At 38.6% G+C, this 16,929-nt stretch overlaps 1 protein-coding gene across 16 annotated transcripts in view; it reads right to left on the bottom strand.

The window, feature by feature from the left end:
• Positions 1–16,929, bottom strand: part of LOC117403175 (triadin-like) — a 131,685-nt gene that overhangs the window by 64,676 nt on the left and 50,080 nt on the right. For all 16 annotated transcript variants that reach the window (XM_059024071.1, XM_059024072.1, XM_059024074.1 and 13 more), the window contains 2 exons: positions 14,179–14,214; positions 12,699–12,767 (listed from right to left, as the gene is read on the bottom strand). In XM_059024071.1, coding sequence (XP_058880054.1) covers positions 12,699–12,767; positions 14,179–14,214 — 105 coding nt within the window. The remainder of the gene's footprint in view (positions 1–12,698; positions 12,768–14,178; positions 14,215–16,929) is intronic.

The following is a 16,929-nucleotide window of genomic DNA, read 5'->3' as shown; positions in this document are numbered from 1 at the left end:
GTTCTTGTACATAAACACATTACTCCCCTTTTCAGAAAACTTTATTTTTACACGTAGTTAAAGTTTTACAGTATTTAGAATATTTGTACAGTATGGTCATACTTTTCTTCTATTTTACTTTCCATCCCAGGCAAACTGTCAAAGACCTTTTTAAACATCATTAAGGCAACATACTAGTCTCAATCTTTTTCTTTTCAACACAATCTGCACTTACTGAGCAGTAATGGAAAGCTCATTCGAAAAACTATTATTGAACATTTTCCTCTGTTCTGATGTAAATGAGCTCCTACATGGAAGGGAAGAGTGGGCAGCAAAAAGAGATCAGCTGATCTAATCTATGCTCCTGGGAACAATAATGACACAGTACCGTTAAAGTTGTAAAAGAAAGTAAGAAATATTGACAAGAATCAAAACAAAGTATGTGAAAAGAAACTGATGTAGTAATACGTTATTGCTCCCTACTCTAATATAGAAGTATATTCTGTGCAGCATATCTGGTTACTTGCTGGACTAACAACAGAAATATAAACATTTAGATTGTTCTGTTCTGTACTTTTTAAACAATTTGCTGCCACATTGTTGTATGTAAAGATATCTGTGACTCACAGATTGTCCTGGTAGTCTGTGTCAACTTCTAAATCAATTTAAATATGCATAGGGCATTGCAGGGTTTGACGAATAAATGTAGACTCACATAGGTTAGAAGACTGAGTGCTGCCTGGGGACTCCCTAACCCTGTGTGCCGGAGTGTCCCACCCCTATATTATTTATATTATTGTAACAGCGCAGCGTATTTTTTATTGTTTTTATATTTAAAAACCTCGTGAGGATGCGTGGCTGATCAGCTACTGATTATTTAACTAGCTGACAGTCACGCATCCTTACTAAACTCGTGCAGACTGTGGCCGAGGGGTAATAAGATAATTGATAGCTACTTAACCCCTCGGCCAGAGTATAAGAACCTGCAGCTGTCCGTGCTGCGGGGGTTGTGTGTTCAGGGCGAAAGAACGGAAGAGAGTGAGGAGATAATTAAAGAAAAAGTAAGCAATTGCTACGTGGTGCTGGAGGACCAGCACAGTACGTGTTTGTTTAGTGTTCGTCCCTGTTTGTTAGTGTCTGTTCGTTTTGTTTGTCTGTTTATTTTGACCGCAAGTGACGTGTCCTGTGTTTTGTTTTGCTCAAACATTTTATTTTCCCGTAATTAATAAACCGCGCAGCAGCGCTTTCATTCACTATTTCATCTCATCTGTCCTGTGTGTTATTCATTTCCTGGATCTGACGGCACCACTCAGCCAGCCGTGTGACACCCTGTTATTATAATTTCTTGTCCATTAACTCGCAGCCTTGGTCCAGGAAAAACTCCAACATACAACAACATTATAACATACATGTTTAAATGAACTAAACCCCCATCAGATAGTTAATAAAATAAAAGGATTAACACATTCCTATAGTGTCATCCACTGATCATCAGTTTGATTAGTGATTTTAATCCCATTGAAAATCCTGTCAAGAACATTGTTCTTACTATAGGGATACAAAACTATTTTGAATACTTTTCCATTAGACTATGTTGAATCAACAATTCCCTTTCCTAACAGCACTTGTGCAACTATTTTACAGATTCAGTCCTTAGTCGATCCCCTGCAGACTCAAACAAGATGTTATATGTTGTGCTGTGCTAACAGAGCTCTGTTAAAATATTGATGAAAACGAATCTCGCTTGGGAATGAAACATAAAATGCAAAAATGTCACCATGGCCTTTATGACCCAGCCTAATCTAACATTGCAATGCATCGAAGGGAACAATTTGTCTCAAATAAGCTCATACTCAACACTGCATTTAAAAATAAATCTGAATAAACTGTAATTACATGTAATACACAGTAATTACACATAGTGCAGTGTAGTTACAATGCAACAACATGCCTAATTATAAAATGTTTGCATGCAGCTTTTGAAATTACAGTCTATTTACACAAATGGAAATGTGTTTAAAGTTCAATTAATACATCCGCATATGAAAAAACAGTGCAATTACAGTGTAATTTTAGTAAATGGTAATTAGGTTTTAAGTGTATGCAAAACATGTTTGAGATGAAGGTTGAAATCCTATATTCTTCTAGGAGAATATACTGTGGGTTCTGAATGTGTGTGTTATACATGAGTGCTGTTGAGCACCTATTTAAAAAAAATATATATATATATATATATATATATATATATATATATATATATATATATATATATATGTATATATAGAGTGCTTAATTTATAAATCGGGAGGTCCCGGAACAGTGAGCGCGAGAAGGTGGGTGTTCCGGGGGGCTCTGAGGTACCGGAACTCATGACAAAAAAAGTGACAAACACAATGTAGCCAGACAATGTAACTATAACCTGTGTTAAGGTGTCATCTTTAGCCTTGGCTATAATGCTTGCTGCCGCTAAATGGGCCTTGGTTCGGGCATGTTCAAAAACCTTTTTTCTGAGGGCTCTTTGTTGTTTTTTTACGTCAGAGGCAGAGGACGTTACAGTACATTCCACCCACTCTTTTGCTATCTTTTGCTCTTTTGCTCATCCCTCCAGTCTTTTCCGGACCCAAGCTCCCTACCTTTTTGCATGTTGTACAGTCCAGCTTTGAATTTTGCATGACAAGCCAGGGGTTATACGTTTGCTTTTTCTTGAACTGAGCCTCCGTCCAAACTGCACCTGCTCCGGGCACTTCGTCGGTGGATGCACTGTCTTCTCCGACCTCGCCCCCCTCTCCCTCCGAATCTGACTCACTAGTAGGCCTACCAGCTAGTGGAGGACGTGTCGGTGGTGATGCTGAACTGGCAGGATTAGCAGCACAGACAGTGCTGCTAGCTAAGGCATTGCCATCAGAAGCAGTTTGCCCCTCATTTCCTTTCCCACGACACGTTTCAAATTCAGTAGCGACGACTAGCCTAGGCTAGGTGACATGATTACGTAGGGACTAGCTGACCACCACTGTTTCAAGATCAGTTACTTACCTCGCCGGCCCGCCCCATAACCTCTATGTACAAATAAGAGAGCAGATCTGGAATCAGTGTGGCAGGATAGGATGTGCTTTTACGTGATGGTTTTTCTGGGGGGCAGGAGAAATAACGAGGAGGCAGAGGCAACTTTAACTCTGATCGCTTTTATTAGAATGTTTCCAGTGCAAACAATGGAAAAAATAATAAATCATGCCGCAAGAGGTACCGGATCTGGGCAAATTAGGTGCCAGAATGAAAAAAGTCAAAATCTGAGAGGTACCAGATCCTGTTCCGGCAGGATCCGGCTCAAATTAAGCACTATGTGTATATATATATGTATATATATATATATATATATATATATATATATATATATATATATATATATATACAGTATATATATATTTGTTTTTAATCAGTTGTGATATTTTATGTTTATTAAGTTTTTCTTTTGTGACTTTTAGAGCCAGACATTTTTGTTGTTGTGCCAAGATGATTGTAATTAAGGATTTCCTGTGCATCAGAGTCAACAGATTGAACGGAATTTTATATACTATTACAAAGAACTGGGTGATAAAAGTGTAATATTTTTACGGAAACTGATTTTGCAGTTTCATAAAATAATTTATTCCAGGAACGCTGTCAGTCTGATGGACTGTTTGTAGAAAAGCTATGATAATATTAATGAAAACTATCTGACCTGTACCCAATCACAAATGTATTTACTATGCAGAGTGTCTGTTCTGAATGACTTGTCCTCATATTCATATCAAGACATTTAAAGTACAATTAAAGTAAAATTATTTATTTTATTTGCTGGAGTAAAAAAAAAAAAAAAAAATGTTACAGAATACCCTGCAGTGTTAAAAAGAAACTCATTACTATGCACATTCTGTATCTTGTATTGTAATATTTTTTAAACATTTTAAAGATAAGACCACACAGTGCTACAACATCTGTGGGAACAAATCAATATATATATATATATATATATATATATATATATATATATATATATATATATATATATATATACAGACGTGCTCAAATTTGTTGGTACCCTTACAGCTCATTGAAATAATGCTTCATTCCTCCTGAAAAGTGATGACATTAAAAGCTATTTTATCATGTATACTTGCATGCCTTTGGTATGTCATAGAATAAAGCAAAGAAGCTGTGAAAAGAGATTAATTATTGCTTATTCTAAAAAGATATTCTAAAATGGCCTGGACACATTTGTTGGTACCCCTTAGAAAAGATAATAAATAACTGGATTATATTGATATTTCAAACTAATTAGTTTCTTTAATTAGTATCACACATGTCTCCAATCTTGTAATCAGTCATTCAGCCTATTTAAATGGAGAAAAGTAGTCACTGTGCTGTTTGGTATCATTGTGTGCACCACACTGAACATGGACCAGAGAAAGCAAAGGAGAGAGTTGTCTGAGGAGATCAGAAAGAAAATAATAGACAAGCATGGTAAAGGTAAAGGCTACAAGACCATCTCCAAGCAGCTTGATGTTCCTGTGACAACAGTTGCAAATATTATTAAGAAGATTAAGGTCCATGGAACTGTAGCCAACCTCCCTGGGTGCGGCCGCAAGAGGAAAATCGACCCCAGATTGAACAGAAGGATAGTGCGAATGGTAGAAAAAGAACCAAGGATAACTGCCAAAGAGATACAAGCTGAACTCCAAGGTGAAGGTACGTCAGTTTCTGATCGCACCATCCGTCGCTTTTTGAGCGAAAGTGGGCTCCATGGAAGAAGACCCAGGAGGACTCCACTTTTGAAAGAAAAACATAAAAAAGCCAGACTGGAATTTGCTAAAATGCATATTGACAAGCCACAATCCTTCTGGGAGAATGTCCTTTGGACAGATGAGTCAAAACTGGAGCTTTTTGGCAAGTCACATCAGCTCTATGTTCACAGACGCAAAAAATGAAGCTTTCAAAGAAAAGGACACCATACCTACAGTGAAACATGGAGGAGGCTCGGTTATGTTTTGGGGCTGCTTTGCTGCGCCTGGCACAGGGTGCCTTGAATCTGTGCAGGGCACAATGAAATCTCAAGACTATCAAGGCATTCTGGAGCGAAACGTACTGCCCAGTGTCAGAAAGCTCTGTCTCAGTCGCAGGTCATGGGTCCTCCAACAGGATAATGACCCAAAACACACAGCTAAAAGCACCCAAGAATGGATACGAACAAAACATTGGACTATTCTGAAGTGGCCTTCTATGAGTCCTGATCTGAATCCTATCGAACATCTATGGAAAGAGCTGAAACTTGCAGTCTGGAGAAGGCACCCATCAAACCTGAGACAGCTGGAGCAGTTTGCTCAGGAAGAGTGGGCCAAACTACCTGTTATCAGGTGCAGAAGTCTCATTGAGAGCTACAGAAAACGTTTGATTGCAGTGATTGCCTCTAAAGGTTGTGCAACAAAATATTAGGTTAGCGGTCCCATCATTTTTGTCCATGCCATTTTCATTTGTTTTATTATTTACAATATTATGTTGAATAAAAAATCAAAAGCAAAGTCTGATTTCTATTAAATATGGAATAAACAATGGTGGATGCCAATTACTTTTGTCAGTTTCAAGTTATTTCAGAGAAAACTGTGCATTCTTCGTTTTTTGTGGAGGGGTACCAACAAATTTGAGCACGTCTGTATATATATATATATATATATATATATATACACATATATATATACATACAGTACTGTGCAAAAGTTTTAGGCAGGTGTGAAAAAATGCTGTAAAGTAAGAATGCTTTCAAAAATAGACATGTTAATAGTTTATATTTATCAATTAACGAAATGCAAAGTGAGTGAACAGAAGAAAAATCTAAAAATCTACATCAAATCAATATTTGGTGTGACCACCCTTTGCCTTCAAAACAGCATCACTTCTTCTAGGTACACTTACACACAGTTTTTGAATGGAACTTGGCAGGTAGGTTGGCCCAAACATCTTGGAGAACTAACCACAGTTCTTCTGTGGATTTAGGCAGCCTCAGTTGCTTCTCTCTCTTCATGTAATCCCAGACAGACTCGATGATGTTGAGATCAGGGCTCTGTGGGGGCCATACCATCACTTCCAGGACTCCTTGTTCTTCTTTACGCTGCAGATACTTCTTAATGACTTTCGCTGTATGTTTGGGGTCGTTGTCATGCTGCAGAATAAATTTGGGGCCAATCAGATGCCTCCCTGATGGTATTGCATGATGGATAAGTATCTGCCTGTACTTCTCAGCATTGAGGAGACCATTAATTCTGACCAAATCCCCAACTCCATTTGCAGAAATGCAGCCCCAAACTTGCAAGGAACCTCCACCATGCTTCACTGTTGCCTGCAGACACTCATTCGTGTACCGCTCTCCAGCCCTTCGGCGAACAAACTGCCTTCTTCTACAGCCAGATATTTCAAATTTTGACTCATCAGTCCAGAGCACCTGCTGCCATTTTTCTGCACCCCAGTTCCTGTGTTTTCGTGCATAGTTGAGTCGCTTGGCCTTGTTTCCACGTCGGAGGTATGGCTTTTTGGCCACAAGTCTTCCATGAAGGCCACTTCTGAGCAGACTTCTCCGGACAGTAGATGGGTGTACCAGGGTCCCACTGTTTTCTGCCAATTCTGAGCTGATGGCACTGCTGGACATCTTCCGATTGCGAAGGGAAGTAAGCATGATGTGTCTTTCATCTGCTGCAGTAAGTTTCCTTGGCCGACCACTGCGTCTACGGTCCTCAACGTTGCCCGTTTCTTTGTGCTTCTTCAAAAGAGCCTGGACAGCACATCTGGAAACCCCTGTCTGCCTTGAAATTTCTGCCTGGGAGAGACCTTGCTGATGCAGTATAACTACCTTGTGTCTTGTTGCTGTGCTCAGTCTTGCCATGGTGTATGACTTTTGACAGTAAACTGTCTTCAATAACCTCACCTTGTTAGCTGAGTTTGGCTGTTCCTCACCCAGTTTTATTCCTCCTACACAGCTGTTTCTGTTTCAGTTAATGATTGTGTTTCAACCTACATATTGAATTGATGATCATTAGCACCTGTTTGGTATAATTGTTTAATCATACACCTGACTATATGCCTACAAAATCCCTGACTTTGTGCAAGTGTACCTAGAAGAATTGATGCTGTTTTGAAGGCAAAGGGTGGTGTGATGGGGTGCCAGCTCGCACCTATAAATATGTGTTTGTTGTTATTGTTAGTTTTACTGTTTTCATTATGTTTTTGTGATTCTTGGTTTGTTTTGGATTGGCAGGGAAGGGGTTAAATTCCTCCCTGCAAAATACATGTGAGAATGTGGCTCAAGGGCCAACAAAAAGGTTCAAACAAAATACAGAAATGTAGGCTGGGCATTAGCCTTCACTACAGTTTCTTTTTCCAAAATTAAACAGCACAGCACACCAACAAACAAAACTCACCCAAAACTCCTCTCCCTAACAAAGGGTTTCAGCTGCCCTTTTATAGTCTGTGGCTGGAGCCCAATTAACTAATAATTAACAATTAAACACTTAAGGCTCCAGCCACATTCTCACATGTATTTTGCAGGGAGGAATTTAACCCCCTCCCTGCCAATCCAAAACAAACCAAGAATCACAAAAACATAATGAAAACAGTAAAACTAACAATAACAACAAACACATATTTATAGGTGCGAGCTGGCACCCCATCACAGGTGGTCACACCAAATATGGATTTGATTTAGATTTTTCTTCTGTTCACTCACTTTGCATTTAGTTAATTGATGAATATAATCTACTAACACGTCTATTTTTGAAAGCATTCTTACTTTACAGCATTTTTTCACACCTGCCTAAAACTTTTGCACAGTAGTGTATATACACACTGTATATGTCACATGTCTTAAATCACCTTGGGGAAAAACATGTCTTAGCTTTTACTTGGAAGTGTTCATCATGAGAAAGATAATTTATTTAATAAACAATGCAGTGTATCAAGATCATGCTCCTTCCTGCTACAATCCTTGTTGTAAGTAAGCTGGGCTCAAGGTTTGACAACACGGTTAGCGAAAGGAAACAGATATGAGAACAGAGAGTACTTTGCAAAGAACTAGCTCAAGATCTGCAGTTAGCAAAGACATGGAGCTCCAGGTTTGTGTCTGTGGCTGGAGCAAAGTGACAACGGTTAGGGGGTTGAAGATTCATCAAGGGAGAATGAAATGCTTGAGGGAGAAAGGACAAGGGCCTCGCATTGATAAGTACTTTTTACGAAGTCAGTCAAGTCAGTCGAATGAAATCCAGCGACAGGAAGCAAACCACAGTTCACAGGATATCAGCACCCCTGTCATAGATGAGAGGAGGTCTTGCATAAACACAACTAGTGATGAACCTAAGATCATTGTGAACCTGGTCAGATGAACCAGTGTAAGAGATAAGAACCTCAACGTGCACAGGCCTGGAGTTAAATGGCCAACAGCTTCTGAGAAAACAGCGTGGGACACAGTAAGCACCTATCTCTGTTTTGCACTGGAAAGGGTCATAAAAGATAAGCTTGCAACATTGCGCAGACCTGAGCGCCTACGGAAATGCTGCAAAGAGAAGGAGCATGCGAGAACTCACTTTTATAAAGACCCATTCAAATTTGCAAAGAAGTTATTCACCAGGGAGAAAAATGGCACACTAAAAGCAACTAAGTCTGAGCTGGAACGATATCTCGAGGAAAAGCACACAGATTCAGGATGGCAGCACCTGTGCTGAAAACTGGAAGAAAGTGGGCGGCAAAGGAAGCTGTGGAAGATGCAAAGGCTGCCCTTCATATCAGTGATATCATGGGGCAAGTACAGCATGGAAGAGGAGGCCTTGGTTTCAGCTCCTCCTACATGGCACAAAGCAGCCTCAGCTCAACGGAGGAAGCTGGTAGTCAACGAGGTGCAAATGCAGGAGGAGAGGATGAGGTGTGTAAAGGCAGTTTCCCAGGCCAAGCAAGGAGAATGGACGAGATGGGAGAGTGTGGAACAACACAAGATCGGCTGGTGAGATCTATGGACAATGGAACACAGCAGGATCAGTTTTCGCATCAGGTCAACATATGATGTTCTCCTATCACAACATAACCTTAATCTATGGGTAGGAGAGGATCTGTGGTGTCCTTTGTGTTCATCACCAGCTACATTGACACATTTTAACAGGATGTAAGGTGGGTTTTAGTCAAGGATGGTTTACTTGGCGTCATGACCAGATGCTGCGATGTTTGGCCTTTAGCTGGGTCCACACCTGAGTGATCAGTTGCGTAACTTAGTTGCATGCAGCCAAGTCGCTTAAGCCCGTTCGACACCTGAGCGATCAGTTGCGCAACCCAATTGTTCCTGAAATGGCGCAACTTAGTTGCGAGCAATTGCTGTGTCCACATCTGAGCAATTACTTGTGCAACAAGGTTGCCACGTCTACAAGTTTCATTTTTTTTATGATAACTGAGGGTAGTTTTTTTTTGGTTTTGACAACTGAGTTGACAGGTTTTTTTGGTTTTTTTTTTTTGTCCCGTGTCTACAAGTTTAGAATTGTATTTATTTTATTTATTTTTTGACAACAGAGGTGACGCTTTTTTTGGTCAGGTCATAATGTGTCCAGTAATTAACGAGGAAGAGTTGGCTGTTATTATTTTTTCAACTGTTGTTATTTTAAATGCCATATTCCCTAAAGAAAAAAACAAAGCCATGTACCTGGCTCTACACAACGTTGTGTATCGCACAGGTAATACCAAGGGGTACAGTCCCAAAATAATAAACAAATAACACGAATAATACACGAAACACAAACACAGTCACAAGTCCAGAGTGAGTGCTTATTAGTGTACGAGGTGAAGTACAGTGAATGGTAAACAGTGGTGAAGTGTTGTCTAGGTGTAGAGTTGGCCTCGTAGCAACAGTTCCCGGTGATTAGCCGTCTAACAATAACAAATAAGTAACAATTATAGACAGACAGAATACAGCATGTAAGCTCACGGTTCACTTTTACTCCTTGCTGGTCCTTTCGTAAAACCATAACAAAGGAACAGATCATAAGAACATAAGAACATAAGAAAGTTTACAAACGAGAGGAGGCCATTCAGCCCATCTTGCTCGTTTGGTTGTTAGTAGCTTATTGATCCCAGAATCTCATCAAGCAGCTTCTTGAAGGATCCCAGGGTGTCAGCTTCAACAACATTACTGGGGAGTTGGTTCCAGACCCTCACAATTCTCTGTGTAAAAAAGTGCCTCCTATTTTCTGTTCTGAATGCCCCTTTATCTAATCTCCATTTATGACCCCTGGTCCTTTTTTCTTTTTTCAAGTCAAAGAAGTCCCCCGGGTTGACATTGTCTATACCTTTTAGGATTTTGAATGTTTGAATCAGATCGCAGCGTAGTCTTCTTTGTTCAAGACTGAATAGATTCAATTCTTTTAGCCTGTCTGCATACGACATGCCTTTTAAACCCGGGATAATTCTGGTTGCTCTTCTTTGCACTCTTTCTAGAGCAGCAATATCCTTTTTGTAACGAGGTGACCAGAACTGAACACAATATTCTAGGTGAGGTCTTACTAATGCATTGTAGAGTTTTAACATTACTTCCCTTGATTTAAATTCAACACTTCTCACAATATATCCAAGCATCTTGTTAGCCTTTTTTATAGCTTCCCCACATTGTCTAGATGAAGACATTTCTGAGTCAACATAAACTCCTAGGTCTTTTTCATAGTTCCCTTCTTCAATTTCACTATCTCCCATATGATATTTATAATGCACATTTTTATTGCCCGCATGCAATACTTTACACTTTTCTCTATTAAATTTCATTTGCCATGTGTCTGCCCAATTTTGAATGCTGTCTAGATCATTTTGAATGACCTTTGCTGCTTCAACAGTGTCTGCCACTCCTCCTATTTTTGTGTCGTCTGCAAATTTAACGAGTTTGCTTACTATATCAGAGTCTAAATCATTAATGTAGATTAGGAATAGCAGAGGACCTAATACTGATCCCTGTGGTACACCACTGGTTACCTCACTCCATTTCGAGGTTTCTCCTCTAATCAGTACTTTCTGTTTTCTACCTGTTAACCACTCCCTAATCCATGTGCATGCATTTCCTTGAATCCCTACTGCGTTCAGTTTGAGAATTAATCTTTTATGCGGGACTTTGTCAAAAGCTTTCTGGAAATCTAAATAAACCATGTCGTATGCTTTGCAGTTATCCATTTTCAATGTTGCATCCTCAAAAAAGTCAATTAGGTTAGTTAGACACGATCTCCCTTTCCTAAAACCATGCTGGCAGTCTCCCAGGATATTGTTACCATATAGGTAATTTTCCATTTTGGATCTTATTGTAGTTTCCATAAGTTTACATATAATAGAAGTCAGGCTTATTGGTCTGTAGTTACCTGGTTCGGTTTTGTCTCCCTTTTTGTGGATTGGTATTACATTTGCTATTTTCCAGTCTGTTGGTACAACCCCTGTGTCAAGAGACTGTTGCATGATCTTGGTTAGCGGTTTGTAAATAACTTCTTTCATTTCTTTGAGTACTATTGGGAGGATCTCATCCGGCCCAGGGGATTTGTTTATTTTAAGAGCTCCTAGTCCCTTTAACACTTCTGCCTCTGTTATGATAAAGTTATTTAAAACTGGATAGGAACAGGTCGACATGTGGGGCATGTTGTCCGTGTCCTCCTTTGTAAAAACCTGTGAAAAGTAATCATTTAATATATTTGCTATTTTTTTTTCTTCATCTATGATTTTGCCATTTGTGTCTCTTAGACATTTAACCTCCTTTTTGAATGTTCTCTTGCTGTTATAATATTGGAAAAACATTTTGGAATTGGTTTTAGCCCCCTTAGCAATATTGATTTCTATCTCTCTCTTGGCCTTTCTAACTTCCTTTTTGACTTGTGTTTGCAGTTCCAAGTACTCTTTCTGTGTGCTTTGTTTTTGGTCCCTTTTAAACGCTCTGTAAAGTGCCTTTTTTCGCTGAATATTTTTTTTAATTGATCTATTAAACCATTTTGGCCATTTTGTTTTAGATTTAGATTTGTCTACTTTTGGGATGTAATTGTTTTGTGCCTCTAGTACTACATTTTTAAAAAACAGCCACCCTTTTTCTGTGGATGTTTTCTCTATTTTACTCCAATCTACTTCGCTTTGTCACATCCCCTGAAATACCCTTAGTCACGCCCCCTTCGATAGCGAATGCAATCACGTATCCTCCAATCCATGACTGATAGATCGCCTACCTTACTAAGGCAATGACTTCTGGTATTGTGACTCCGCCCCCTTCCTGGATGGTCGACTTCCTGGAATGAACTGCCAAACCATCCAGTACAGGGCACACTGTTCCTGTTATACAGCGTCCTCACAGATCGGGAGGGAGATTGCTGACTAGGATTAATTTGCTCTCTGCCACAATCCTGTTCGTAATTTTATACTTCCACATCCAATGTTTTATAAAGTAATATTAAATACTTTTGCAACAAACCAACAATAAACCAACAATATTACTTGGTTGTCAGTACTACATTATCTACATAGTAATATCTACATAGTAATATTATCAATGTTGCTATTGGATGAATATAGGATTTCTAAGGAGAGTTTAACCTTTAACAACCCCCATTCCTGTTTTTTTTTTGTACCTCAGGAAGGTGGCAACCTTAATCACAACCGTAATAGAATGTAATATTTAACTAATCAAAAAAACTGTTGATTCCTACCTGATCTTTCAATTTCTGGGTTCAGCTTCTTTCTAGGTTCTTGGGATGGCTTCTTTTTAGGTTCTTCTTCTAATGGATAAATGATGATCATTGATTATTTGAAGTTTGACATTCAAGATACTTTTTCAAATTTTTGTTTTCTGTTTTAAAATGTAATTAGTGTTCTTTTCTTTTATCTTTCAGTAATTTTTTTAAAAAAAATTGCCCTACACCTACTGCAAAAAACAAACAAACAAAAAACAACCTCAATCAATATCTAACTTTATTTAATTCCCCTTATATTATTATTATTATTATTATTATTATTATTTATTTTTTTTTTTTTTTTTTTTTTTATAAATTTAGTCGTCGCCAATTATTTTTACCCCGGTTTTCACCCCAATTTAGCATGCCCAATTATTATCTGTATCCCCGGCTCCCCGCTCACAACCCCCCCGCCGACTCGGGAAACGGAGGCTGAAACACGCGTCCTCCGAAACGTTGTCCTTCCAAGCCGTCATTTTTCGCACTGCAGATCCACAGCAATGCTACCAGACCTATAGTGCCGGAGGACAACACAGATCTGGCGGCTCCGCTGCAGAGCCACAGGCGCCCTATCGGCCACAGGGGTCGCTGATGCGCGGTGAGCCGTGGATTCCCCTGCCGACCTAAGCCCTCCCTACCCGGGCAGCGCTCAGCCAATTGTGCGCCGCCCCCTAGGAACTCTCGGTCACGGTCAGCTGTGACATAGCCTGGATTCGAACCAGCGATCTCCAGGCTATAGGGCACATCCTGCGAGGAGCGCCTTTACTGGATGCGCCACTCGGGAGCCCTATTATTATTATTATTATTATTATTATTATTATTATTATTATTATTATTATTATTATTATTATCTTTCAGGTACATATGTACTTCCTGTGCTATATATCAATGACAATCAGATTAGAAACCGGAAAGCAAATGTGCTTTACAAATCTCTAATTAAAAAGAAAACCAATGAACCAACAGAATTGTATCACATGAACCAGGGACATTCATGCTCATAGGACTACGACAATTTTATAACTTAGGTTAACACTTCTTTTCTGCATTAAAAGAAAATATGAAACTACTATTAATATTCTCTCTAAATAATAATTGCACTATTCTTGGAGACCTCTTTAACTATAATACTTTAGGACAACTATTCATTTATTTCACTATTAAAAGATTCCAGTTAATCTGAACTAATTTTATACACATACAGTTTAAAAACAGCTTTCTGGAAAACGACATTAACATTTTTATTAAATCTAAAACTTAATAAAGAATGTTATTGGAAATAAAAAAAAAACTTGAAACTGTCAATCATTAAAATACATTAAAACCTACAAAAACTGCCCCCACTGACACCCTTGCTGTTTTAATTAAAACCTGAGTCTGTTACCCGAGATTCTTTGATAACAGAGAGTAATTATAATCCTACAGTCCTCTCATATGTTCTGCATAAATCACATACTTTTTACTTGCACTGGCTTGACAACAGGCTTTCTCTCTGAAATACAACAAAAACAGAGGAAAGAGGAGATGAAAACAGCATAGAGATGCACAGTAGATTCTAATAACATTCACCAATAGGGTCTGTTTCATTATGTTGGAACAGGGCTCATTATCTCTTACTGTTCTATAGTATCAGCTAGAGAAATAAGTGGCACTTCTAACAGTGTAGCCATTACTTTATATAAGGCCTACAATAACACTGTAGTGCCAGTTGGGTCAGGTAGCTCTTCAAAACTCTTGAACTTAGCTTGGTGTTAAAACGTTGACAATGACTGATTATTATTATTATTATTATTATTATTTATTTCTTAGCCGACGCCCTTATCCAGGGCGACTTACAACTGTTACAAGATATCACATTATTTTTTTACATACAATTACCCATTTATACAGTTGGGTTTTTACTGGAGCAATCTAGGTAAAGTACCTTGCTCAAGGGTACAGCAGCAGTGTCCCCCAGCTGGGATTGAACCCACAACCCTCCAGTCAAGAGTCCAGAGCCCTAACCACTACTCCACACTGCTGCCCCTGATTAGCATTAGTACAATTGCAGCATAACCTGCATGAAACTGGTTCACAGTAAATGTAGATTTCATGAATTACTGCATGGAGAAAATCATAATGCTTGAGGATTGAAGGTAGGTACTATTCTGGGGAGTAAGATTGTAACATTGTAAAATAGTAGAAAAAACTAAGAAAAACATGAGATATTAACAATTAGAAAACACCACAGAACCCAAATGTAACTACAAATCTAAATGTCAGTCTATAGTAGCATTGTACTCATTGCAGATACAGTATAAGAGAAAGCTATGTGTGAAAGGTTGTAAGAACCTGTTTCTTAGATACTGTAGTTCATCTCTAACTGTAAAACCCTCAACAGTAAGATATGTTGCTAACTTCAAATCTTTTTCAGTGTCTTTACCAAACCCCCAAAACAAAGCACCCCCCCTAGTGAATATTGGGGTCTATTCAATTAATATCTAAATACTGCCACTGTTCAAGACCAGAAAGACAAAAAGTACACATTGGGATAGATATTTGTTATCACAAAGTCACTTCTTATGATGATTTAAAGCATGGCAGTATTTAGTTTGGTCAGCCTTTAAATCAACTGAATAGACTCCATTGTCTTAGTTTTGTGCAGTAAAATGAAAAAATATATATACATAAAAGACTCATCCTATTTTATAGTAAGCCTGGCTAATTCGTTTTCACAGAGAACAGATGCATAGCACGTTAAGAGTTTTTAATTTAACTTCTCACACCCTTCCAGATAACCAGATACCAAATAGTTGGGAAACTTGGCAGCTGAGGTTGAATTGCAATAGTCACTGGTTCTATAAATATCTCTCTCCCTAAACAAAAACAAACTGAGCCTTGCTGTTTACAAACCCTGTACTATATAAGGAAGCACTGCTCTAGTACACAATTCACTTGAAATTATCGCAAACGTTCTGACAAGCTCAAAAAAACTCAATAGACTTGAATGAACATTTCTGCCTGAAACTAAAGCCCACCTATTGCCTTTTGTTGGCCTGGTGATGCAACTGGAACATTATATTTAGAGGATGGATATTTCTGGCTATTTAAATGCTTTGTTTATGTCATGATGGGAACACATGAGTCACCCGTGCCTCCAAGTCCGGTACAGGCAAGGCCTAAGATGAATACTTCAATAAGAGGTGAGCTTTGAATTCGCAACGATAACGTTTTATAACAGCTCCAGTCCTTACTTCAGAAAGACAGGTTTTGTGGTCTGAATTGAATGCACAATTTTGCTCTTTTTTAAGTATCCCATTTATGTTTTTTAATAACTGAAAGATAAGGAATATCAATGAACAATCCATACACCTCTGTTTTGTCAGCATTTAATAAACCTTTTCTTTTTTTTGTGAAACATAAAAACAACATATGCAGTGCCCAAGAAAGCAATTTAATATAAAATATGCCCATATACTACTGGATACGTACAGGCTGGGGAAATATGGCACTAGCACAGTCTGGTTATCTTGTGGACAACTACCATATTGACAATTTTAAAAAAAATCAAGAAAAAAGAAAAATCATGGGTCCAGCTGGGTTAAGTCAAAAGACATATTTAACACACTGAACTGGGCAAAAAGTATATAATCTCAACAGTGAGAATTTAATTTTGTGACCCATTCAGGATCTCAAAAAGACATCAGCATGCTTCTCCCACTTGCCAAACAAACCTGAATTGTGAAACACAGGTTGGGTTCCACAACGTGATGATCACAGCTTCAGACAAGTGCTTGGAATGTCAGATATTACAGGTAAATGCAATACCCTGTATTCCAACGAGGAACTATTTTGAGCCCACAGTAAGAATAAATGAATTTCCTCTCCTGGAAATTATTGAACCAAGAGAAGCCTTAGCCTTTACGCTCCACTTGTTCAGGTCATTAGGGAGAATGACATTTGGTATTCCTAAACTATAGTTCTGTTAATAATATTGCGTTTAGTAATGTCAGTAAACACCAGGAACAGCTTGCCTTCCACAGCAGGTGCTGCAGGCTTTTTTTGTGGTGGGGTTTTCTGTAGGCAGAGCTTTTGTTACTGCTTCATTTAGCCCTGCAAGAAGTAATACTGTGAATGTGTATGAATTTGGGGTCTGTTCAATTGATCTAAACAGTTGATCCTAATACTGCAATTGAACCAGGAATTGTACTTATTTTTAAAGACAAAA

The sequence above is a fragment of the Acipenser ruthenus genome, chromosome 5 (assembly GCF_902713425.1).
Source record: "Acipenser ruthenus chromosome 5, fAciRut3.2 maternal haplotype, whole genome shotgun sequence".
In the NCBI taxonomy this organism is placed as follows: Eukaryota; Metazoa; Chordata; class Actinopteri; order Acipenseriformes; family Acipenseridae; genus Acipenser; species Acipenser ruthenus.
The sequence above is the reverse complement of the archived record's forward strand: the minus strand, read 5'-3'. Positions and strand labels throughout refer to the sequence as shown.